At 47.7% G+C, this 26,278-nt stretch overlaps 1 protein-coding gene across 9 annotated transcripts in view; it reads left to right on the forward strand.

Annotated features, from left to right (window-relative positions):
* MARK2 (microtubule affinity regulating kinase 2) overlaps window positions 1–25,465 on the forward strand; it is a 385,864-nt gene extending 360,399 nt beyond the window's left edge. For all 9 annotated transcript variants that reach the window (XM_063944914.1, XM_063944911.1, XM_063944916.1 and 6 more), the window contains one exon: window positions 23,507–25,465. In XM_063944914.1, coding sequence (XP_063800984.1) covers window positions 23,507–23,858 — 352 coding nt within the window. In that variant the 3' untranslated portion in view covers window positions 23,859–25,465. The remainder of the gene's footprint in view (window positions 1–23,506) is intronic.
* The last annotated feature ends 813 nt before the right edge of the window (window positions 25,466–26,278 follow it).

Genomic DNA, 26,278 nt, shown 5'->3' on the forward strand with positions numbered 1-26,278 from the left:
CGTCTGACCTTTTTGGGCCTGATTCTGGGCACAGAACAGAAAAAGGTTTTTCTTCCGATGGAAAAGGCTCAGGAGCTCATAGCTCTGGTCAGGAACCTATTAAAGCCAAAAAAGGTTTCAGTGCTTTACTGCACACGTGTCCTGGGGAAGATGGTGGCATCGTACGAGGCCATCCCCTTCGGCAGGTTCCATGCGAGGACTTTTCAATGGGACCTACTGGACAAATGGTCCGGGTCTCATTTACAAATGCATCAAAGGATCACCCTGTCTCCCAGAGCCAGGATATCTCTCCTGTGGTGGCTGCACAGTGCTCACCTCCTGGAAAGGCCGCAGGTTCGGCATTCAGGACTGGATCCTGGTGACCACGGACGCAAGCCTCCGAGGTTGGGGAGCAGTCACACTGGGAAGAAATTTCCAAGGTCTCTGGTCAAGTCTAGAGACTTGTCTCCACATCAACGTCCTGGAGTTGAGGGCCATATACAACGGCCTACGTCAAGCGGAGGCATTACTTCGGGACAAACCGGTTCTGATTCAGTCAGACAATGTCACAGCAGTGGCTCATGTAAACCGCCAAGGCGGCACAAGGAGCAGAGTGGCCATGGCAGAAGCAACCAGGATTCTTCGCTGGGCGGAGAATCATGTAAGCGCACTGTCGGTAGTGTTCATCCCGGGGGTGGACAACTGGGAAGCGGACTTCCTCAGCAGACACGACCTGCATCCGGGAGAGTGGGGACTTCATCCTAAAATTAGGATCCATAAAGGTTCAAATTTCGGCCTTGTCCATTTTCTTTCAAAAAGAATTGGCTTCTCTTCCTGAAGTACAGACATTTGTGAAGGGAGTGCTGCATATTCAGCCTACTTTGATACCTCCGGTGGCGCCTTGGGATCTTAACGTGGTATTAAGTTTCCTCAAGTCACCTTGGTTTGAACCACTCAAAACAGTGGAGTTGAAATATCTCACTTGGAAGGTGGACATGTTGTTGGCCTTAGCTTCTGCAAGGCGTGTTTCGGAATTAGCGGCTTTGTCATATAAAAGTCCCTATCTGGTTTTTCACGTGGATAGGGCAGAATTGAGAACTCGTCCTCAATTCCTGCCTAAAGTGGTCTCATCTTTTCATATGAACCAACCTATTGTCGTGCCTGTGGCTACGCGAGACTTGGAGGATTCCGAGTCACTTGATGTGGTCAGGGCTTTGAATATTTATGTGGCCAGAACAGCTAGGGTCAGGAAGACAGAGGCGCTGTTTATCCTGTATGCAGCCAATAAGGTTGGCGCACCTGCTTCAAAGCAGACTATTGCTCGCTGGATCTTTAACACGATTCAGCAAGCACATTATTCGGCAGGATTGCCATTGCCAAAATCGGTTAAGGCCCATTCCACTAGGAAGGTGGGCTCTTCTTGGGCGGCTACCCGAGGGGTCTCGGCATTACAGTTGTGCCAAGCAGCTACTTGGTCGGGATCAAACACCTTTGCAAGGTTCTATAAGTTTGATACCCTAGCTGAGGAAGACCTCCTGTTTGCTCAATCGGTGCTGCAGAGTCATCTGCACTCTCCCGCCCGTTTGGTAGCTTTGGTATAATCCCCATGGTCCTTACGGAGTCCCAGCATCCTCTAGGACGTTAGAGAAAATAAGATTTTACACTTACCGGTAAATCTATTTCTCGTAGTCCGTAGAGGATGCTGGGCGCCCGTCCCAGTGCGGCCTTCTTCTGCAAGACTTGTATATAGTTATTGCTTCCATAAGGGTTATATTATAGTTCATCGGTTTGGACCGAGAATATGTTGTTTGTTCATACTGTTAACTGGGTAGTTTATCACAAGTTATACGGTGTGATTGGTGTGGCTGGTATGAATCTTGCCCTTGGATTAACAAAAATCCTTTCCTCGTACTGTCCATCTCCTCTGGGCACAGTTTCTCTAACTGAGGTCTGGAGGAGGGGCATAGAGGGAGGAGCCAGTGCACACCCAGAGTCTAAAGTCTTTCTTAAAGTGCCCATGTCTCCTGCGGAGCCCGTCTATTCCCCATGGTCCTTACGGAGTCCCAGCATCCTCTACGGACTACGAGAAATAGATTTACCGGTAAGTGTAAAATCTTATTTTTTGCTCTTTTGTCCTCTATAGCTTGTGAACAATTACTGCTGCAGAGCAACGCATCCCCTCCTTCACCTAACTGTTATGTGTATTTAGGACAGTAATGTCATTGAGCAGCTGTATGTACAGTAAGAACAGTTTTTATTTTAGTAGTAGTACAGACATATAAAGCTCAAAATCTTTTTAAGCAACAAAGAATAATAATGGATGGAGACAGTTACACCTGTGCACAAAGGGGAGGTCCTTCAGTTTCCAATGTATTTCTGCACCTGTCTACATTTGTACCAAAGTTTGCAGTGCTCAAAAGCTGCAGTATCTCCCTTTCACTGGCAGCTCCATAGGATCACCCAGAAAGCCTAACCAGTTATTGGTAAGGTACATTTTTAAAGGGTCAGTGGTTGGCCTTAATTTACACAATGGCTCTGTTATCATTAGTGGTGCTGTGAAACAATCGGGGGTATTCAATTAAGTGCCTTTTCTCTAACGTCCTAAGTGGATGCTGGGGACTCCGTAAGGACCATGGGGATTAGCGGCTCCGCAGGAGACTGGGCACAACTAAAGAAAGCTTTAGGACTACCTGGTGTGCACTGTCTCCTCCCACTAAGACCCTCCTCCAGACCTCAGTTAGATTCTTGTGCCCGGCTGAGCTGGATGCACACTAGGGGCTCTCCTGAGCTCCTAGAAAGAAAGTATATTTAGGTTTTTTATTTTACAGTGATATCTGCTGGCAACAGACTCACTGCAGCGAGGGACTAAGGGGAGAAGAAGCGAACCTACCTAACAGGTGGTAGTTTGGGCTTCTTAGGCTACTGGACACCATTAGCTCCAGAGGGATCAACCGCAGGACCCGACCTTGGTGTTCGTTCCCTGAGCCGCGCCGCCGTCCCCCTTACAGAGCCAGAAGCAAGAAGAGGTCCGGAAAATCGTCGGCAGAAGACTTCGGTCTTCACCAAGGTAGCGCACAGCACTGCAGCTGTGCGCCATTGCTCCTCATGTACACCTCACACTCCGGTCACTGATGGGTGCAGGGCGCTGGGGGGGGCGCCCTGAGGGCAATATATGACACCTTGGCTGGCAAATCTACATCATATATAGTCCTAGAGGCTATATAGATGTAAAATTACCCCGCTGAAAAAGGGGCGGGGCCATCTCCCTCAGCACACTGGCGCCATTTTTTCTTCACAGTGCAGCTGGAAGACAGCTCCCCAGGCTCTCCCCTGTAGTTTTCAGGCTCAAAGGGTTAAAAAGAGAGGGGGGGCACTAAATTTAGGCCAATATATGTATACAAGCAGCTATTGGGGGGAAAAAATCACTCAGTTATAGTGTTAATCCCTGCATTATATAGCGCTCTGGTGTGTGCTGGCATACTCTCTCTCTGTCCCCCCAAAGGACTTTGTGGGGTCCTGTCCTCAGTCAGAGCATTCCCTGTGTGTGTGCGGTGTGGGGCCGACACCAGAGTGGATGGATAGGTGGAAGGTATTAACCGACAATGTCAACTCCTTACATAAAAGGCTGGATGACGTAGCAGTGGGACAGCCGGCTTCTCAGCCCGCGCCTGCCCAGGCGTCTCAAAGGCCATCAGGGGCTCAAAAAAACGCCCGTTACCTCAGATGGCAGACACAGATGTCGACACGGAGTCTGACTCCAGTGTCGACGAGGTTGAGACATATACACAATCCACTAGGAACATCCGTTACATGATCTCGGCAATGAAAAATGTGTTACGCATTTCTGACATGAACCCAAGTACCACATAAAAGGGGGTTTATTTTTGGGGAGAAAAAGCAGCCAGTGTTTTGTTCCCCCATCAGATGAATGAATGAAGTGTGTAAAGAAGCGTGGGTTCCCCCGATAAGAAACTGGTAATTTCTAAACAGTTACTGATGGCGTACCCTTTCCCGCCAGAGGATAGGTCACGCTGGGAGATATCCCCTAGGGTGGATAAGGCGCTCACACGTTTGTCAAAAAAGGTGGCACTGCCGTCTTAGGATACGGCCACCTTGAAGGAGCCTGCTGATAAAAAGCAGGAGGCTATCCTGAAGTCTGTATATACACACACTCAGGTTCTATACTGAGACCTGCAATTGCCTCAGCAAAATAGTGCTGCTGCAAATAGTGCTGCTGCAGCGTGGTCTGATACCCTGTCAGATGATATTAATACCCTAGACAGGGATAATATTTTGCTAACATAGAGCATTTTAAAGACGTCGTCTTATATAGGAAGGATGCACAGAGGGATATTTACCGGCTGGCATCCAGAATAAATGCAATGTCCATTCTGCCAGGAGGGTATTAGAAACCCGGCAGTGGACAGGTGATGCTGCCTTTAAAAGGCACATGGAGATTCTGCCTTATAAGGGTGAGGAATTGTTTGGGGATGGTCTCTGGGACCTCGTATCCACAGCAACAGCTGGGAAGAAAAAAAATTTTTACCTCAGGTTTCCTCACAAAAGCCTAAAAGCACCGTATTTTCAGGTACAGTCCTTTCGGCTTCAGAAAAGCAAGCGGGTAAAAGGCGCTTCCTTTCTGCACAGAGACAAGGGAAAAAGGAAAAAGCTGCTCCAGGCAGCCAGTTCCCAGGATCAAAAATCTTCCCTCGCTTCCTCTGAGTCCACCGCATGACGCTGGGGCTCCACAGGTGGAGACAGGTGCGGTGGAGGCGCGTCTCGGGAACTTCAGGGACCAGTGGGCTTGCCCACAGGTGGATCCCTAGGTTCTGCAAGTAGTATCACAGGGATACAGGCTGGAGTTCGAGGCGACTCCCCCTCGCCGTTACCTCACATCAGCCTTGCCTGCTGCCCTCGGAGAAAGGTAGTACTGGCGGCAATTCACAAGCTGTACTTCCAGCAGGTGAAATCAAGGTACCCCTCCTTCAACAAGGCCGGGGTTACTATTCCAAAAATGTTGTGGTACCGAAACCAGACGGTTCGGTGAGACCCATTCTAAAATTGAAATCCTTGAACACTTATATACGAAGGTTCAAGTTCAAAATGGAATCGTCAGGGCGATTATTGCAAGCGTGGAGAATTTCAGGGTATCACTGGACATCAGGGATGCTTACCTGCATGTCCCTATTTACCCTCTTCACCAGATGTACATCAAAATTGTGGTACAGAATTGTCATTACCAATTCCAGACGTTGCCGTTGGTCTGTCCCCGGCACCGAGGGTATTTACCAAGGTAATGGCCGAAGTACTTATCCCGTACTTGGACGATCTCCTTATAAAGGCGAGGTCCAGGGAGCAGTTGTTCGTCGGAGTAGCACTATCTCAAGAAGTGCTACAACAGCACGGCTGGATTCTGAATATTCCAAAGTCGCAGCTGGTTCCTACGACGCGTCTACTGTTCCTGAGTATGGTTCTGGACACAGAACAGGATAAAAAGGGTTTCTCTCGGAGGAGAAATCCAAGGAGTTGGCGTCTCTAGACGGAGACCTCCTAATACAAATACAGGTGTCAGTGCATCAATGCACGCGAGCCTTGGGAAAGATGGTAGCTTCTTACGAAGAAATTCCATTCGCCAGGTCCCATGCAAGGATCTTCCAGTGGGATCTGTTGGACAAGTGGTCCGGGTCGCATCTTCAGATGCATCGGCGGATAACCCTGTCTCCAGGGCCAGGGTGTCGCTGTGGTGGTGACTGCAGAGTGCTCATCTTCTAGAGGGCCGCAGATTCGGCATACAGGACTGGGTCCTGGTGACCACGGATGCCAGCCTTCAAGGCTGGGGGGCAGTCACACAGGGAAGAAACTTCCAAGGCCTATGGAAAAGTCAGGAGACTTCCCTACACATAAATGTTCTGGAACTTTGGGCCATTTACAATGCCCTAAGTTAGGCTAGACCCCTGCTTCAACACCGGCCAGTGCTGATCCAGTCAGACAACATCACGGCGGTCGCTCAGGGAAACCGACAGGGCGGCACAAGAAGCAGGATGGCGATGGCAGAAGCCACAAGGATTCTCCGATGGGCGGAAAATCATGTGTTAGCACTGTCAGCAGTGTTCATTCCCGGAGTGGACAACTGAGAAGCAGACTTTCTCAGCAGACACGACCTCCACCCGGGAGAGTGGGGACTTCATCCAGAAGTCTTCCAAATGATTGTACACCGTTGGGAAAGGCCACAGGTGGACATGATGGCGTCCCGCCTCAACAAAAAGCTACAAAGATATTGCGACAGGTCAAGGGACCCTCAGGCGATAGCTGTGGACGCTCTGGTAACACCGTGGGTGTACCAATCGGTGTATGTGTTCCCTTCTCTGCCTCTCATACCCAGGCTAATGAGAATAATAAGAAGGAGAGGAGTAAGAACTATACTCATTGTTCCGGGTTGTCCAAGAAGAGCTTGGTACCCAGAACTCCAAGAAATGATCTCAGAGGACCCATGGCCTCTGCCGCTCAGACAGGAACTGCTGCAGCAGGGGGCCTGTCTGTTCCAAGACGTACCGCGGCTGCGTTTGACGGCATGGCGGTTGAACGCCGGATCCTGAAGGAAAAGGGCATTCCGGAGGAAGTTATTCCTACGCTATTTAAAGCTAGCAAAGAAGTGAACGCAAACCATTATCACCGCATATGGCGGAAATGTGTTGCGTGCTGTGAGGCCAGTAAGGCCCCAAAAGGAGGAATTTCAGCTAGGTCGATTTCTGCACTTCCTACAAGTCAGAGGTGACTATGGGCCTACAATTGGGTTCCATTAAGGTCCAGATTTCGGCTCTATCGATTTTCTTCCAAAATAGAACTGGCTTCACTGCCTGAAGTTCAGACTTTTGTTAAGGGAGTGCTGCATAGTCAGCCCCCGTTGGTGCCTCCAGTGGCACCGTGGGATCTCAACGTAGTGTTGGATTTCCTGAAGTCGCATTGAGTTGAGCCACTTAAATACCTCACGTGGGAAGTGGTCATGCTGTGGGCCTTGGCGTCGGCCAGGCGTGTATCAGAATTGGCGGCTTTGTCATGCAAAAGCCCTTATCTGTATTTTATATGGATAAGGCGGAATTGAGGACTCGTTCCCAATTCCTTCCTAAGGTGGTATCTGTTTTTCATGTGAACCAACCTATTGTGGTGCCTGCGGCTGCTTGGGACTTGGAGGATTCCAAGTTTCTGGACGTAGTCAGGGCCCTGAAAAATATATGTTTCCAGGACGGCTGGAGTCAGAAAGATTGACTCGCTATTTATCCTGTATGCACCCAACAAGCTGGGTGCTCCTGCTTCTAAGCAGACTATTGCTCGCTGGATCTGTAGCACGATTCAACTTGCACATTCTGCGGCTGGACTGCCGTACCCTAAATCTGTAAAAGCCCATTCCACGAGGAAAGTGGGCTCTTCTTGGGCGGCTGCCCGAGGGGTCTCGGCTTTACAAATTTGCCGAGCTGTTACTTGGTCGGGGTCAAACACTCTTGCAAGAGTCTACAAGTTTGATACCCTGGCTGAGGAGGACCTAGAGTTTGCTCATTCGGTGCTGCAGAGTCATCCGCACTCTCCCGCCCGTTTGGGAGCTTTGGTATAATCCCCATGGTCCTTACGGAGTCCCCAGCATCCACTTAGGACGTTAGAGAAAATAAGATTTTACTTACCGGTAAATCTATTTCTCGTAGTCCGTAGTGGATGCTGGGCGCCCATCCCAAGTGCGGATTGTCTGCAATACTTGTATATAGTTATTGCCTAACTAAAGGGTTATTGTTGAGCCATCTGTTGAGAGGCTCAGTTGTTATCATACTGTTAACTGGGTATAGTATCACGAGTTATACGGTGTGATTGGTGTGGCTGGTATGAGTCTTACCCGGGATTCAAAATCCTTCCTTATTGTGTCAGCTCTTCCGGGCACAGTATCCTAACTGAGGTCTGGAGGAGGGTCTTAGTGGGAGGAGCCAGTGCACACCAGGTAGTCCTAAAGCTTTCTTTAGTTGTGCCCAGTCTCCTGCGGAGCCGCTAATCCCCATGGTCCATACGGAGTCCCCAGCATCCACTACGGACTACGAGAAATAGATTTACCGGTGAGTAAAATCTTATTTTATTCTACTGGTCGAAAAACAGTAGTTATTCGACACTGTATTCATTTACCCCGTTTTGTAATCAATTTTTGCCCATGCCGTTTCACTTTTTTTTTTTTGTCCAATCGGCATGGGTAAAAATTGCACCAAAAATGGGCGAAAACGCCCGCAAATTCACCAAAACACGTGTATCGGCAAATTCGCCAATACACATGGTTTTTGTCAGTGCCGGATTTTTCGACCAGTCGAAAAAATGGCACGGGCATTGAATAGTTTGAATGTAAATTCAACCTAAAAACGGGTGAAAAGTGCCATCTTTTCAACTGGTCAAAAAAACGTCACTAATTGAATACCCCCCTGTGTATTAGCATTTCCCCTTAACATTGTATAGTGCGTGATACAGGGGTGGGGTTCATAGGGTCGACAGTGTCTAGGTCGACCACTATTGGTCGACAGTAACTAAGTTGACACCCAAAATAGGTTGACATGAGCAAGGTTGACATGACAAAAGGTCAACATGAGGTTTCTTGATTTTTTTTTCTTTTTTTCTTTATATAATTTTTCTTTGTAGAGTGACCGGGAACCCCAAGCAGTGCACCATGTCCCCTCACATGGCTCGCTTCACTCGTGCCACCAGGTGGTGATGTGGCAATACAAATCACTTTAGGGTTGCTGCAATTGCTAGAGCAACACTTTTACCAATAAAAATGGTAATCCCTTCCTACTTTCAGACATCTTGACATGAAACTTTTATATGTGGAGTTTTCTGAAGATTGGAAAAATATTTCATACCGTTATATAGCTGAAAGATTATATTACACATCATGTGCTTGCTACTTTACATGATGTCCTGTTTTGCTAGGGTATGCTGCTGATCTTCTAATGGAAATTGTTGATGACAATGAAGATCATACTTGAACATATGTAGCGCTCTTCAAGTGATTTATATCACAAACTGGTGATAAATCTTGTAACCTAGTTTTAAAAATAAATGGCTAGCTCAGGGTTAGACAACCCTGGGCACTGGTACCACTAGGTTGCACTGGAGGATGTTGGGGTCGGTCCCTCTTCTCCTAGATGCACAGCACTGCTCATCCCTCCTACTATACCTCATTCCCTCGCAGAGGAGACATTTTTGAGTTTTAGACCCTCTCCAGCAAAGCCTGGGCCTCTGGGGACTAAATCCTGCCACAGTTAGTCCTACTCGGTCTGATAATGTTACAAGATTCTGAAGCTTGTCTTCGTCTCCAGACTACAATTTATCAACTTAACCTGGGCAAACTCACATAAAAAAAAAGACAGGGAAGCCCACTAACACAGTACTGATTAATTACTTAAGGTTTGTATGTTTCTTGTAATGGGAATGGCACTCTGGAAACTCTTTCAACTTGTAATGTTTAACATCTGGTACCCCTAGAGAAATACTTTGCCTACCCTTGGGCTAGCACAGACTCCCCAGTGTAAGGTGATATATGGTCAGATGAATCATCCTAATCTTCCTGATGAGTGCACATGCAGCACCAATTTAGAGATCTCTATAGCCCCAAGTGCTTACTCCCAAAAGAGAAGGGTTCAGGCAGTTCCACAGTGTGGGGCACATATAAATAAATACATACATATATATATATATATATATATACAGGCTCGGCGGCGCGGCACTCAGCTCTTCTAAATGAATAAATAATGCTGATCAACGTTTCAATATATTTAAAAACGTTGATCAGCAGACTGTGGTCCGCATTATTTATTCATTTAGAAGAGCTGAGTGCCGCGCCGCCGAGCCTGTATCTACATTGTAAGCGAAGGCACCGGCGCAAAATTACTGTTCTTAACTATGGAGTGCCAGACCCCCGAGATTATATATATATATATATATATATATATATATATATATATATATATATATAGATATATATAGATATATATAGATATATATATATAGATATATATATATTCTATTAGCAGCGGCCATTCCCCCAGAAGCCAAGATCAATGCTGATCACTGCTTAGAGTTCATCCCATGTTGCAGTGTTACTTGTCTAATGGAAGTCAAAACAGCGCATGTGGTTGTTAATTGGTTTCATGAGCATAATATTGGTGGACTGATACATCAACCAGGAGTTATTTATATTACTTTAATGTGAATGAATGATGCTGCACTCTCCTGCACAAATATATGTATTTGTTGATTCATTCTCTTCACAAGTGGTTTTACCCCTCTATGTGACTGAGCAGCCAAAGCCATGGACAGGTGTTTATTAAAGCAGTTGGAGCAATTACAGGATGGATCATCTTATTCAGCTGTTCACCACCTTCAAGTATAACTCATTGGCTGTCTCACTTTGCAGCAAGTGGTATCTCATAGTCTCCCACTCTACAGCAAGTGGTCTCTCATTGGATGTCACTCTCACTGCAGAGCGGGGCACTCAATGAGAGACCACTTGCTGCAGGGTGGGAAACTAGAAAATTAGAGACCATTTGCTTCTCATATTGGGTGTCCCACGTTACAGCAAGTGGTTCTCCCTGCCTTTATTTTTAGCTTTGGGACTTTCCACACAGACTGTTTCCCACTGCTGCACGAGAAAAGTGGGCTTAACCTGCATACAAGTGCCTTTCTCTAAAACAGTGGCGATAGTCTCTTTTAGAATGTGCTCCTTCCTCCCTTAGAAGATAAAGGGAACTTACAGCATGAGGTCTGTATGCAACTCATACAGACCTCAGAGATTTTAGATATAAGAAACACGAAAGAGCTCTGTTGTTGTATCAACGTTTCAGAACTTATATTTCTTTCTCTAACGTCCTAAGTGGATGCTGGGGACTCCGTCAGGACCATGGGGATTAGCGGCTCCGCAGGAGACAGGGCACAAAACTAAAGCTTTAGGATCAGGTGGTGTGTACTGGCTCCTCCCCCTATGACCCTCCTCCAAGCCTCAGTTAGGTTTTTGTGCCCGTCCGAGCAGGGTGCAATCTAGGTGGCTCTCTTAAGGAGCTGCTTAGAAAAAGTTTTTAGGTTTATTATTTTCAGTGAGTCCTGCTGGCAACAGGCTCACTGCATCGAGGGACTTAGGGGAGAGAAGTTCAACTCACCTGCGTGCAGGATGGATTGGCTTCTTAGGCTACTGGACACCATTAGCTCCAGAGGGAGTCGGAACACAGGTCTCACCCTGGGGTTCGTCCCGGAGCCGCGCCGCCGACCCCCCTTGCAGATGCTGAAGATTGAAGGTCCAGAAACCGGCGGCAGAAGGCTCTTCAGTCTTCTTGAAGGTAGCGCACAGCACTGCAGCTGTGCGCCATTGTTTGTCACACACTTCTCACCAACGGTCACGGAGGGTGCAGGGCGCTGCTGGGGGCGCCCTGGGCAGCAATGTAAATACCTTTTATGGCTAAAAAATACATCACATATAGCCCTTGAGGCTATATGGATGTATTTAACCCCTGCCAGATATTACAAACTACGGGAGAAAAGCCCGCCGGAATAGGGGGCGGGGCTTATTCTCCTCAGCACACAGCGCCATTTTCCTGCTCAGCTCCGCTGTGAGGAAGGCTCCCAGGACTCTCCCCTGCACTGCACTACAGAAACAGGGTAAAACAGAGAGGGGGGGCACTTTTTATGGCGATATTTTATATATTTAAGCTGCTATAAGGATACAACACTTATATAAGGTTGTTCCCATATATATTATAGCGCTTGGGTGTGTGCTGGCAAACTCTCCCTCTGTCTCCCCAAAGGGCTAGTGGGGTCCTGTCTTCGATAAGAGCATTCCCTGTGTGTCTGCTGTGTGTCGGTACGTGTGTGTCGACATGTATGAGGACGATGTTGGTGTGGAGGCAGAGCAATTGCCGGTAATGGTGATGTCACCCCCCAGGGAGTCGACACCGGAATGGATGGCTTTGTTTATGGAATTACGTGATAATGTCAGCACATTACAAAAATCAGTTGACGACATGAGACGGCCGGAAAACCAGTTGGTACCTGCCCAGGCGTCTCAGACACCGTCAGGGGCTGTAAAACGCCCTTTACCTCAGTCGGTCGACACAGACCCAGACACGGACACTGAATCTAGTGTCGACGGTGAAGAAACAAACGTATTTTCAAGTAGAGCCACACGTTATATGATCACGGCAATGAAGGAGGCTTTGCATATCTCTGATACTGCAAGTACCACAAAAAGGGGTATTATGTGGGGGGTGAAAAAACTACCTGTAGTTTTTCCTGAATCAGAGGAATTGAATGATGTATGTGATGAAGCGTGGGTTAACCCAGATAGAAAAGTGCTAATTTCAAAAAAGTTATTGGCATTATACCCTTTCCCGCCAGAGGTTAGGGCGCGCTGGGAAACACCCCCTAGGGTGGATAAGGCGCTCACACGCTTATCAAAACAAGTGGCGTTACCGTCTCCTGATACGGCCGCCCTCAAGGATCCAGCTGATAGGAGGCTGGAAACTACCCTAAAGAGTATATACACACATACTGGTGTTATACTGCGACCAGCCATCGCCTCAGCCTGGATGTGCAGTGCTGGGGTGGTCTGGTCGGATTCCCTGACTGAAAATATTGATACCCTGGATAGGGACAGTATTTTATTGACTATAGAGCAATTAAAGGATGCTTTTCTTTATATGCGAGATGCTCAGAGGGATATTTGCACTCTGGCATCGAGAGTAAGTGCGATGTCCATATCTGCCAGAAGAAGTTTATGGACGCGACAGTGGTCAGGTGATGCGGATTCCAAACGACATATGGAAGTATTGCCGTATAAAGGGGAAGAATTATTTGGCGTAGGTCTATCGGATCTGGTGGCCACGGCAACTGCCGGAAAATCCACCTTTTTACCTCAGACCCCCTCCCAACAGAAAAAGACACCGTCTTTTCAGCCGCAGTCCTTTCGGTCCTATAAGAACAAGAGGGCAAAAGGACAGTCATATCTGCCCCGGGGCAGAGGAAGGGGTAAGAGAGGGCAGCAAGCAGCCCCTGCCCAGGAACAGAAGCCCTCCCAGGGTTCTGCAAAGCCCTCAGCATGACGCTGGGGCTGTACAAGCGGACTCAGGAGCGGTGGGGGGTCGACTCAGGAATTTCAGCGCACAGTGGGCTTGCTCACAGGTGGACCCTTGGATCCTGCAGGTAGTATCTCAGGGTTACAGGTTGAAATTCGAGAAGTCTCCCCCTCGCCGGTTCCTAAAGTTTGCTTTGCCAACGTCTCCCTCAGACAGGGCGACGGTATTGGAAGCCATTCACAAGCTGTTTTCTCAGCAGGTGATAGTCAAGGTACCCCTCCTACAACAGGGAAAGGGGTATTACTCCACGCTATTTGTGGTACCGAAGCCGGACGGCTCGGTAAGACCTATTCTAAATCTGAAATCTTTGAACCTGTACATACAAAAATTCAAGTTCAAGATGGAATCACTCAGAGCAGTGATAGCGAATCTGGAAGAAGGGGACTTTATGGTGTCCCTGGACATAAAGGATGCTTACCTGCATGTCCCAATTTGCCCTTCACATCAAGGGTACCTCAGGTTCGTGGTGCAAAACTGTCATTATCAGTTTCAGAGGCTGCCGTTTGGATTGTCCACGGCACCTCGAGTCTTTACCAAGGTAATGGCCGAAATGATGATTCTTCTGCGAAGAAGAGGCGTATTAATTATCCCTTACTTGGACGATCTCCTGATAAGGGCAAGGTCCAGAGAACAGCTGGAGGGCGGAGTAGCACTAACCCAAGTAGTGCTGCAACAACACGGGTGGATTCTGAATTTTCCAAAATCTCAGTTGACCCCGACAACACGTCTGCTGTTCCTGGGAATGATTCTGGACACGGTTCAGAAAAAGGTGTTTCTTCCGGAGGAGAAAGCCAAGGAGTTATCCGAACTTGTCAGGAACCTCCTAAAACCAGGAAAAGTGTCTGTGCATCAATGCACAAGAGTCCTGGGAAAGATGGTGGCTTCTTACGAAGCAATTCCATTCGGCAGATTCCATGCACGAACTTTTCAGTGGGATCTGCTGGACAAATGGTCCGGATCGCATCTGCAGATGCATCAGCGGATAACCTTATCGCCACGGACAAGGGTGTCTCTTCTGTGATGGTTGCAGAGTGCTCATCTGTTAGAGGGCCGCAGATTCGGCATACAGGACTGGGTCCTGGTGACCACGGATGCCAGTCTGAGAGGCTGGGGAGCGGTCACACAGGGAAGAAACTTCCAGGGAGTATGGTCAAGCCTGGAGATGTCTCTTCATATAAATATACTGGAGCTAAGAGCAATTTACAATGCTCTAAGCCTGGCAAAACCCCTGCTTCAGGGTCAGCCGGTGTTGATCCAGTCGGACAACATCACGGCAGTCGCCCACGTAAACAGACAGGGCGGCACAAGAAGCAGGAGAGCAATGGCAGAAGCTGCAAGGATCCTTCGCTGGGCGGAAGATCATGTGATAGCACTGTCAGCAGTGTTCATTCCGGGAGTAGACAACTGGGAAGCAGACTTCCTCAGCAGACACGATCTACACCCGGGAGAGTGGGGACTTCATCCAGAAGTCTTCCACATGATTGTGAACCGTTGGAAAAAACCAAAGGTGGATATGATGGCGTCTCGCCTCAACAAAAAACTGGACAGGTATTGCGCCAGGTCAAGAGACCCTCAGGCAATAGATGTGGACGCTCTGGTAACACCGTGGGTGTACCAGTCAGTGTATGTGTTTCCTCCTCTGCCTCTCATACCCAAAGTACTGAGAATTATACGGCAAAGGGGAGTAAGAACGATACTCGTGGCTCCGGATTGGCCAAGAAGAACTTGGTACCCGGAACTTCAGGAGATGCTCACGGAAAATCCGTGGCCTCTACCTCTAAGACGGGACCTGATTCAGCAGGGACCGTGTCTATTCCAAGACTTACCGCGGCTGCGTTTGATGGCATGGCGGTTGAACGCCGAATTCTAAAGGAAAAAGGCATTCCAGAAGAGGTCATTCCTACACTGGTTAAAGCCAGGAAGGAGGTGACTGCACAACATTATCACCGCATTTGGAGAAAATATGTTGCGTGGTGTGAGGCCAGGAAGGCCCCCACGGAGGAATTTCAACTGGGTCGATTCCTACATTTCCTGCAAACAGGATTGTCTATGGGCCTCAAATTGGGGTCCATTAAGGTTCAAATTTCGGCCCTGTCGATTTTCTTCCAGAAAGAATTGGCTTCAGTTCCTGAAGTCCAGACTTTTGTAAAAGGAGTACTACATATACAGCCCCCGGTTGTGCCCCCAGTGGCTCCGTGGGACCTGAATGTAGTTTTGGATTTTCTCAAATCCCATTGGTTTGAGCCACTCAAATCGGTGGATTTGAAATATCTTACATGGAAAGTAACCATGCTACTGGCCCTGGCTTCAGCCAGGAGAGTATCAGAATTGGCGGCTTTATCGTATAAGAGCCCATATCTGATTTTCCATTCGGACAGGGCAGAACTGCGGACGCGTCCTCAGTTTCTGCCTAAGGTGGTGTCAGCGTTTCACCTGAACCAGCCTATTGTGGTGCCTGCGGCTACTAGCGATTTGGAAGATTCCAAGTTGCTGGACGTTGTCAGGGCATTGAAAATATACATTTCAAGGACGGCTGGAGTCAGAAAATCTGACTCGCTGTTTATACTGTATGCACCCAACGAGCTGGGTGCTCCTGCTTCTAAGCAGACGATTGCTCGTTGGATTTGTAGCACAATTCAACTTGCACATCCTGTGGCAGGCCTGCCACAGCCTAAATCTGTCAAGGCCCATTCCACAAGGAAGGTGGGCTCATCCTGGGCGGCTGACCGAGGGGTCTCGGCATTACAACTCTGCCGAGCAGCTACGTGGTCGGGGGAGAACACGTTTGTAAAATTCTACAAATTTGATACCCTGGCTAAAGAGGACCTGGAGTTCTCTCATTCGGTGCTGCAGAGTCATCCGCACTCTCCCGCCCGTTTGGGAGCTTTGGTATAATCCCCATGGTCCTGACGGAGTCCCCAGCATCCACTTAGGACGTTAGAGAAAATAAGATTTTACTTACCGATAAATCTATTCCTCGTAGTCCGTAGTGGATGCTGGGCGCCCATCCCAAGTGCGGATTGTCTGCAATACTTGTACATAGTTATTGTTACAAAAAAATCGGGTTGTTATTTGTTGTGAGCCGTCTGTTCAGAGGCTCCTACGTTTTGTCATACTGTTAACTGGGTTTAGATCACAAGTTATACGGTGTGATTGGTGTGGCTGGTATGAGTCTTACCCGGGATTCAATATCCTTCCTTATTGTGTACGCTCGTCCGGGCACAGTATCCTAACTGAGGCTTGGAGGAGGGTCATAGGGGGAGGAGCCAGTACACACCACCTGATCCTAAAGCTTTAGTTTTGTGCCCTGTCTCCTGCGGAGCCGCTAATCCCCATGGTCCTGACGGAGTCCCCAGCATCCACTACGGACTACGAGAAATAGATTTATCGGTAAGTAAAATCTTATTTGTTCTTTCGTCAGAACAAGAAATATAAGTTTTGAAACGTTGATATAACAGGGCTCTGTTTATTATACAGGTCATTTGAGAGATGCCTTCTGACACTTGTTTGTGTGTGGCCTATGGGTTACACTTGGAAGGCACCTATACACAGAGCGGGAGTGCCAGCATTCGTCCAGTACATAACAAAGACATTTTTGTTTAATGGATTTAAAACTTTGATCAAATATAAACGTCTGTATAAATGAAGGTTGATATCCTATTAGCAGCAGTACTATATTTCCTTTTCCCCCAATGCCGGCACAATCGTGGATAATGCCGTGAAGCCTAATCCCTGACAAACGCGATATCCAGCTGTTTGTAACGGCCAAAATTGCATTGGGGTTAATAGGATGGTATTCGGATTCTAGGTCGACACCCATTGGTCGACAGTGAATAGGTCGATACTAGAAATAGGTTGACATGCAAAAAGGTCGACATGAGATTTTCACTTTTCTCTAACGTCCTAAGTGGATGCTGGGGACTCCGTAAGGACCATGGGGATTAGCGGCTCCGCAGGAGACTAGGCACAACTAAAGAAAGCTTTAGGACTACCTGGTGTGCACTGGCTCCTCCCACTAAGACCCTCCTCCAGACCTCAGTTAGATTCTTGTGCCCGGCTGAGCTGGATGCACACTAGGGGCTCTCCTGAGCTCCTAGAAAGAAAGTATATTTAGGTTTTTTATTTTACAGTGAGATCTGCTGGCAACAGACTCACTGCAGCGAGGGACTAAGGGGAGAAGAAGCGAACCTACCTAACAGGTGGTAGTTTGGGCTTCTTAGGCTACTGGACACCATTAGCTCCAGAGGGATCGACCGCAGGACCCGACCTTGGTGTTCGTTCCCGGAGCCGCGCCGCCGTCCCCCTTACAGAGCCAGAAGCAAGAAGAGGTCCGGAAAATCGGCGGCAGAAGACTTCGGTCTTCACCAAGGTAGCGCACAGCACTGCAGCTGTGCGCCATTGCTCCTCATGTACACCTCACACTCTGGTCACTGATGGGTGCAGGGCGCTGGGGGGGGGGGCGCCCTGAGGGCAATATATGACACCTTGGCTGGCAAATCTACATCATATATAGTCCTAGAGGCTATATAGATGTAAAATTCCCCCTGCCAGTATTCCAGAAAAAGCGTGAGAAAGTCTGCCGAAAAAGGGGCGGGGCCATCTCCCTCAGCACACTGGCGCCATTTTTTCTTCACAGTGCAGCTGGAAGACGGCTCCCCAGGCTCTCCCCTGTAGTTTTCAGGCTCAAAGGGTTAAAAAGAGAGGGGGGCACTAAATTTAGGCGCAATATATGTATACAAGCAGCTATTGGGGGAAAAATCACTCAGTTATAGTGTTAATCCCTGCATTATATAGCGCTCTGGTGTGTGCTGGCATACTCTCTCTCTGTCCCCCCAAAGGACTTTGTGGGGTCCTGTCCTCAGTCAGTGCATTCCCTGTGTGTGTGCGGTGTGTCGGTACGGCTGTGTCGACATGCTGGATGAGGAAGGTTACGTGGAGGCGGAGCAGAGGCCGATAAATGGGATGTGGCCCCCTGTGGGGCCGACACCAGAGTGGATGGATAGGTGGAAGGTATTAACCGACAATGTCAACTCCTTACATAAAAGGCTGGATGACGTAGCAGCTGTGGGACAGCCGGCTTCTCAGCCCGCGCCTGCCCAGGCGTCTCAAAGGCCATCAGGGGCTCAAAAAACGCCCGTTACCTCAGATGGCAGACACAGATGTCGACACGGAGTCTGACTCCAGTGTCGACGAGGTTGAGATATATACACAATCCACTAGGAACATCCGTTACATGATCTCGGCAATGAAAAATGTGTTACGCATTTCTGACATGAACCCAAGTACCACATAAAAGGGGGTTTATTTTTGGGGAGAAAAAGCAGCCAGTGTTTTGTTCCCCCATCAGATGAATGAATGAAGTGTGTAAAGAAGCGTGGGTTCCCCCGATAAGAAACTGGTAATTTCTAAACAGTTACTGATGGCGTACCCTTTCCCGCCAGAGGATAGGTCACGCTGGGAGATATCCCCTAGGGTGGATAAGGCGCTCACACGTTTGTCAAAAAAGGTGGCACTGCCGTCTTAGGATACGGCCACCTTGAAGGAGCCTGCTGATAAAAAGCAGGAGGCTATCCTGAAGTCTGTATATACACACACTCAGGTTCTATACTGAGACCTGCAATTGCCTCAGCAAAATAGTGCTGCTGCAGCGTGGTCTGATACCCTGTCAGATGATATTAATACCCTAGACAGGGATAATATTTTGCTAACATAGAGCATTTTAAAGACGTCGTCTTATATAGGAAGGATGCACAGAGGGATATTTACCGGCTGGCATCCAGAATAAATGCAATGTCCATTCTGCCAGGAGGGTATTAGAAACCCGGCAGTGGACAGGTGATGCTGCCTTTAAAAGGCACATGGAGATTCTGCCTTATAAGGGTGAGGAATTGTTTGGGGATGGTCTCTGGGACCTCGTATCCACAGCAACAGCTGGGAAGAAAAATTTTTACCTCAGGTTTCCTCACAAAAGCCTAAGAAAGCACCGTATTTTCAGGTACAGTCCTTTCGGCTTCAGAAAAGCAAGCGGGTAAAAGGCGCTTCCTTTCTGCACAGAGACAAGGGAAAAAGGAAAAAGCTGCTCCAGGCAGCCAGTTCCCAGGATCAAAAATCTTCCCTCGCTTCCTCTGAGTCCACCGCATGACGCTGGGGCTCCACAGGTGGAGACAGGTGCGGTGGGGGCGCGTCTCGGGAACTTCAGGGACCAGTGGGCTTGCCCACAGGTGGATCCCTAGGTTCTGCAAGTAGTATCACAGGGATACAGGCTGGAGTTCGAGGCGACTCCCCCTCGCCGTTACCTCACATCAGCCTTGCCTGCTGCCCTCGGAGAAAGGTAGTACTGGCGGCAATTAACAAGCTGTACTTCCAGCAGGTGAAATCAAGGTACCCCTCCTTCAACAAGGCCGGGGTTACTATTCCAAAAATGTTGTGGTACCGAAACCAGACGGTTCGGTGAGACCCATTCTAAAATTGAAATCCTTGAACACTTTTATATACGAAGGTTCAAGTTCAAAATGGAATCGCTCAGGGCGATTATTGCAAGCCTGGAGAATTTCAGGGTATCACTGGACATCAGGGATGCTTACCTGCATGTCCCTATTTACCCTCTTCACCAGGTGTACCTCAAAATTGTGGTACAGGATTGTCATTATCAATTCCAGACGTTGCCGTTGGTCTGTCCCGGCACCGAGGTTATTTACCAAGGTAATGGCCGAAGTACTTATCCCGTACTTGGACGATCTCCTTATAAAGGCGAGGTCCAGGGAGCAGTTGTTCGTCGGAGTAGCACTATCTCGGGAAGTGCTACAACAGCACGGCTGGATTCTGAATATTCCAAAGTCGCAGCTGGTTCCTACGACGCGTCTACTGTTCCTGGGTATGGTTCTGGACACAGAACAGGATAAAAAGGGTTTCTCCCGGAGGAGAAATCCAAGGAGTTGGCGTCTCTAGACGGAGACCTCCTAATACAAATACAGGTGTCGGTGCATCAATGCCCGCTAGCCTTGGGAAAGATGGTAGCTTCTTACGAAGAAATTCCATTTGCCAGGTCCCATGCAAGGATCTTCCAGTGGGAGCTGTTGGACAAGTGGTCCGGGTCGCATCTTCAGATGCATCGGCGGATAACCCTGTCTCCAAGGGCCAGGGTGTCGCTGTGGTGGTGACTGCAGAGTGCTCATCTTCTAGGGGGCCACAGATTCGGCATACAGGACTGGGTCCTGGTGACCACGGATGCCAGCCTTCGAGGCTGGGGGGCAGTCACACAGGGAAGAAACTTCCAAGGCCTATGGAAAAGTCAGGAGACTTCCCTACACATAAATGTTCTGGAACTATGGGCCATTTACAATGCCCTAAGTCAGGGCGGCACAAGAAGCAGGATGGCGATGGCAGAAGCCACAAGGATTCTCCGATGGGCGGAAAATCATGTGTTAGCACTGTCAGCAGTGTTCATTCCCGGAGTGGACAACTGAGAAGCAGACTTTCTCAGCAGACACGACCTCCACCCGGGAGAGTGGGGACTTCATCCAGAAGTCTTCCAAATGATTGTACACCGTTGGGAAAGGCCACAGGTGGACATGATGGCGTCCCGCCTCAACAAAAAGCTACAAAGATATTGCGACAGGTCAAGGGACCCTCAGGCGATAGCTGTGGACGCTCTGGTAACACCGTGGGTGTACCAGTCGGTGTATGTGTTCCCTTCTCTGCCTCTCATACCCAGGGTAATGAGAATAATAAGAAGGAGAGGAGTAAGAACTATACTCATTGTTCCGGGTTGTCCAAGAAGAGCTTGGTACCCAGAACTCCAAGAAATGATCTCAGAGGACCCATGGCCTCTGCCGCTCAGACGGGACCTGCTGCAGCAGGGGGCCTGTCTGTTCCAAGACGTACCGCGGCTGCGTTTGACGGCATGGCGGTTGAACGCCGGATCCTGAAGGAAAAGGGCATTCCGGAGGAAGTTATCCCTACGCTATTTAAAGCTAGGAAAGAAGTGAACGCAAACCATTATCACCGCATATGGCGGAAATATGTTGCGTGCTGTGAGGCCAGTAAGGCCCCAAAAGGAGGAATTTCAGTTAGGTCGATTTCTGCACTTCCTACAAGTCAGAGGTGACTATGGGCCTAAAATTGGGTTCCATTAAGGTCCAGATTTCGGCTCTATCGATTTTCTTCCAAAATAGAACTGGCTTCACTGCCTGAAGTTCAGACTTTTGTTAAGGGAGTGCTGCATAGTCAGCCCCGTTTGTGCCTCCAGTGGCACCGTGGGATCTCAACGTAGTGTTGGATTTCCTGAAGTCTCATTGAGTTGAGCCACTTAAATCCATGGAGCTACAATACCTCACGTGGAAAGTGGTCATGCTGTGGGCCTTGGCGTCGGCCAGGCGTGTATCAGAATTGGCGGCTTTGTCATGCAAAAGCTCTTATCTGTATTTTATATGGATAAGGCGGAATTGAGGACTCGTTCCCAATTCCTTCCTAAGGTGGTATCTGTTTTTCATGTGAACCAACCTATTGTGGTGCCTGCGGCTACTTGGGACTTGGAGGATTCCAAGTTTCTGGACGTAGTCAGGGCCCTGAAAAATATATGTTTCCAGGACGGCTGGAGTCAGAAAGACTGACTCGCTATTTATCCTGTATGCACCCAACAAGCTGGGTGCTCCTGCTTCTAAGCAGACTATTGCTCGCTGGATCTGTAGCACGATTCAACTTGCACATTCTGCGGCTGGACTGCTGCACCCTAAATCTGTAAAAGCCCATTCCACGAGGAAAGTCGGCTCTTCTTGGGCGGCTGCACGAGGGGTCTCGGCTTTACAAATTTGCCGAGCTGTTACTTGGTCGGGGTCAAACACTCTTGCAAGAGTCTACAAGTTTGATACCCTGGCTGAGGAGGACCTAGAGTTTGCTCATTCGGTGCTGCAGAGTCATCCGCACTCTCCCGCCCGTTTGGGAGCTTTGGTATAATCCCCATGGTCCTTATGGAGTCCCCAGCATCCACTTAGGACGTTAGAGAAAATAAGATTTTACTCACCGGTAAATCTATTTCTCGTAGTCCGTAGTGGATGCTGGGCGCCCATCCCAAGTGCGGATTGTCTGCAATACTTGTATATAGTTTTTGCCTAACTAAAGGGTTATTGGTGAGCCATCTGTTGAGAGGCTCAGTTGTTATCATACTGTTAACTGGGTATAGTATCACAAGTTATACGGTGTGATTGGTGTGGCTGGTATGAGTCTTACCCGGGATTCAAAATCCTTCCTTATTGTGTCAGCTCTTCCGGGCACAGTATCCTAACTGAGGTCTGGAGGGGGGTCTTAGTGGGAGGAGCCAGTGCACACCAGGTAGTCCTAAAGCTTTCTTTAGTTGTGCCCAGTCTCCTGCGGAGCCGCTAATCCCCATGGTCCTTACGGAGTCCCCAGCATCCACTACGGACTACGAGAAATAGATTTACCGGTGAGTAAAATCTTATTTTTTTTCTTTCTACTTTTTCATACTTTACGATCCACGTGGATTACGATTGGGAACGGTAACCTGTGCTGAGTGCAGCGAGGCACCTTGCCCGCGAGCCATGCGTGGGAACACTGCACTAATTGGGGTTCCCGGTCACTTTAAGAAGAAAACAACACCAAAAAAACAAGTAAAAATCATGTCAACCTTTTTTCATGTCGACCTAATGGCCGTGTTAACGTATTTCTAGTGTCTCCCTAGCCACTGTCGACCTAATGGGTGTCTGCCTAGAAACTGTCGACCCTGAGTCCCATACCCAATAGGATATCCCCTAAGCTAGCTAATGTAACTAGGAAACTGGGACTTCACCGAGTTCATCATTTTCTCATATCTCCTGTGTGGAATACATTATTTATACCTGATAAACAAACTAATTTTACATATGGTGTTTTGGCTAATGCCTGTATACATTTTATATAGCTTACTAATTCCTTCTTACTATATATCCATCATGCCAACTTCAGAAGCTGCTAAAACAGAACACAAGCATATTTTAACAGTAAGACAGGGTTCCTCTTGCAGTTTTATTTTCCAGACACTGCATAAATAAGGAAACCAAAATGTCAGAATTGTCTATGAGAATACGGAGTATTTGGGCACAAGTGTGACGGGCACAGTGCTATATTTTGTATGCAATCCCCTGAATGAAATTGCAAGTGTCTGTTTAATAAGATGACTGATTTCCTGCTACAAGCTTTTCCATAGATGAATATAATATGCACGGCCACCTACAGGCTGGAGCCGGTATTGAACCTTTATGAATAAGTTTTATATGCTGCCTTGCATATCATTTGAGAGATCAATACATATTGTATCCTTATCCACACCTCACAATAACAAGGTAACACGTTTTGTGCAACTAAATTCTCTTATGTTTCCTCAGACCTCACCTGACTGTGCCCGAGAAGGAGAAAGATGACTTGAGGGACTCCAAGCCACGCTCTCTGCGCTTTACATGGAGCATGAAAACCACCAGCTCAATGGAGCCCAATGAGATGATGAATGAAATCCGCAAGGTGCTAGATGCCAACAGCTGCGAACATGAATCACAAGAAAAGTACATGCTGCTCTGTGTCCATGGCTCTCCAGGTCATGACAGCTATGTACAGTGGGAGATGGAAGTGTGCAAGCTTCCTCGTCTCTCCCTCAACGGTGTGCGCTTCAAAAGAATTACTGGCACCTCTATGGCGTTTAAGAACATTGCCTCCAAAATTGCCAACGAACTAAAACTTTAACAGGGTTCCTGCTCTGTAAGGGAAAGAGACAAAACAGCAAAATTAGACTCTCACAGGCACCCTGTCCTCAGCTTGCCCAGCACTCTTACCCAAGAGGATACAGGAAATTCCATTTTGTTTCTCCTTGCTGGCACATCCTGGAAGGGCAGAGCAGGGAGTAAGGATGGAGACGGGCAGGGTGCCAGGGAATAACTACTGCTCCTTTCATTGTAGGTTTTGAGGGTATTTTATTTGAAATAGATTTATAATTTTTTTTTTTTTCCGATTGGGGATGGGACACAGATTATCTAATAGACTTATAGGAGTAAGCATTGTAGAATGAGAGCATAGAATGTTTGCCCCTCCCATAAATGTGTCACCTGTATAATACTGTTATTTCTGGTACAGTTTATATATCAGAAGATGAGATATTTAAAGGAGTATTCTTTTTACGCCCTCTTTTTTTTTCGTCGTCATCTTTCTTTACAGATAACAGTTCCAAGTTGCATTGTATAGAAGGAGTTTAAAAATGTCTTAGACACTGAACTAATAGCTCAGGGTGCCCGTAATGCCACAGGTACACGTAGAGGCAAACACCACGGGCCCAGATGTAATAGCGTCCGAGTTTGCCAGAGGTGAAGGATGCCGCCCGAACTCATACATTTTTACAAGGTATGGTTTTGCCTTGTAATTGATTGCCCCTTTAAAAAAAAAACATCCGAGTTTGGCCGGCATCCTGCACCACCGGCAAACTCAGCCGCTATTACATCTGGCCCCATATCGGGGACGTTTGTGTGAGTAGCCATATTTGTGCTGTATGGAGGAAACCTAGTGGGCTGCCAATAATTGTTTTGGGGGTTTTCTTGTGTTTATTTTTTATTTTTTTGTTTATTTTTAGCTGCATCTGAGAGTTATCAGCTGGTGTTTAACTGCAGCAATCAGTGGTTGGTACATCTTCAGTTACTTGGTGGTACAATAATACAGACAACTCTTCCGCTCCAAATATACGTAATGTCTTTCTCTTGTTTCTATTTCACTCTTCTCCAGCTCAGAGTTGCCTTCATTTTTCTCCTGTTTTGTATACACTGACATGCATTGGATTGAAATGTTGATTTACACACATTTCTCATGAAAAGGAACATCACCGGAGCCCACTAGGATTTTCTCCTACTTGTTAATGTTCCCACAATTTCTACAACTTTAGCAGCATGGCAACACACCATTACTATGTTGGAATATATAGATTGCACATCTTTAGACACTTGTATGAAGGGCAGGAATTGTCTGCAACACTCACCATGTATATATCTGTCTGTAGATAGATCTGAATCCAGGAATGTATCCATCAAATACTAGGAGTATTGGAAATAGATGAAGGGAGACAACCTTACTGAGGGAAGCATACTATATCAGACTTGGCAACCCCTCAGCTGCAGTGCTGGGCTGTATCTGTTGTATATATCAAGTGCGTGACTCCCAGCAGCAGCTGAGAAGTGATGCGGTTTCCATGGTCCTTTGTGGTCAGTGATCACTTGCTAGCGTTATGGTTTATTTTGTTTTTATTTTCCCTTTTGTGTGAATGATTTCATTGCTGTTTGAAGAAAAGAAAAAAAAACTGGTGACAATGATGTTTCCTCCTCTCTTTTGTTGCACTAAAAAAAAACACTTTTGACATTCACATGTCATGTATAAATCAGATGCTTACCGCTGTATTTCAACACTTTGATATAATTAGAAATTCTAAGATGAGCGGTTCTGAAATTAATACAACCCCATAGGTTTATTGCAGCTAAATATGATTTACATTTCATCAGCATTTAATGGATATGTACACAAAAGTTTACATTTGAACAATTGCATTTTTGGCTTGGATTTGTTTGTTTTTTAGGTGGAGACCGTTTTGAAAGCTCCATGGGTATTTATGACCATGTCCCATATTCTGGTATTCAACCAAGCTAAAACTGTGTCAAATTCACTCTGCTTCTTATGTGGCAAATACTTGTCTAAGCTCTGTCTCCCATTATTAGTACTGGACACTTCATCCTGCCCATCTTCTAGTGCCCTTCCCAGGCCCTGTTATGTCCTGCGAGCTGCATGCTACATACAGACAGCCTTTCCGAGGTAACACAGCATTAACTAAAGACCCTCCCATCAGCCCAATATTTCAATGCACTGGGTATGGGTGACCAGCGGCCCGGGATTCCGGACGCCAGAGTGCCAGCAGGGGGGCAAGCGCAACAAAGCCCCTTGTGGGCTCGCAGCGCTCACCACAGGTTCTATTCCCACTCTATGGATGTTGTGGATACCCACAGTGAGAATAGTTCTCGACCCCTGCCAGCATTCTGGTGGCCGGGATCCCATTTCAATTGTCTCCGATTACCGCAGAGGATGCTGAGACTGATCTTCACACTAAGGTAATGTTACTCAACTTTAGTTGCCAC

This window comes from Pseudophryne corroboree, chromosome 11 (genome assembly GCF_028390025.1).
Source record: "Pseudophryne corroboree isolate aPseCor3 chromosome 11, aPseCor3.hap2, whole genome shotgun sequence".
NCBI classification, from domain to species: Eukaryota; Metazoa; Chordata; class Amphibia; order Anura; family Myobatrachidae; genus Pseudophryne; species Pseudophryne corroboree.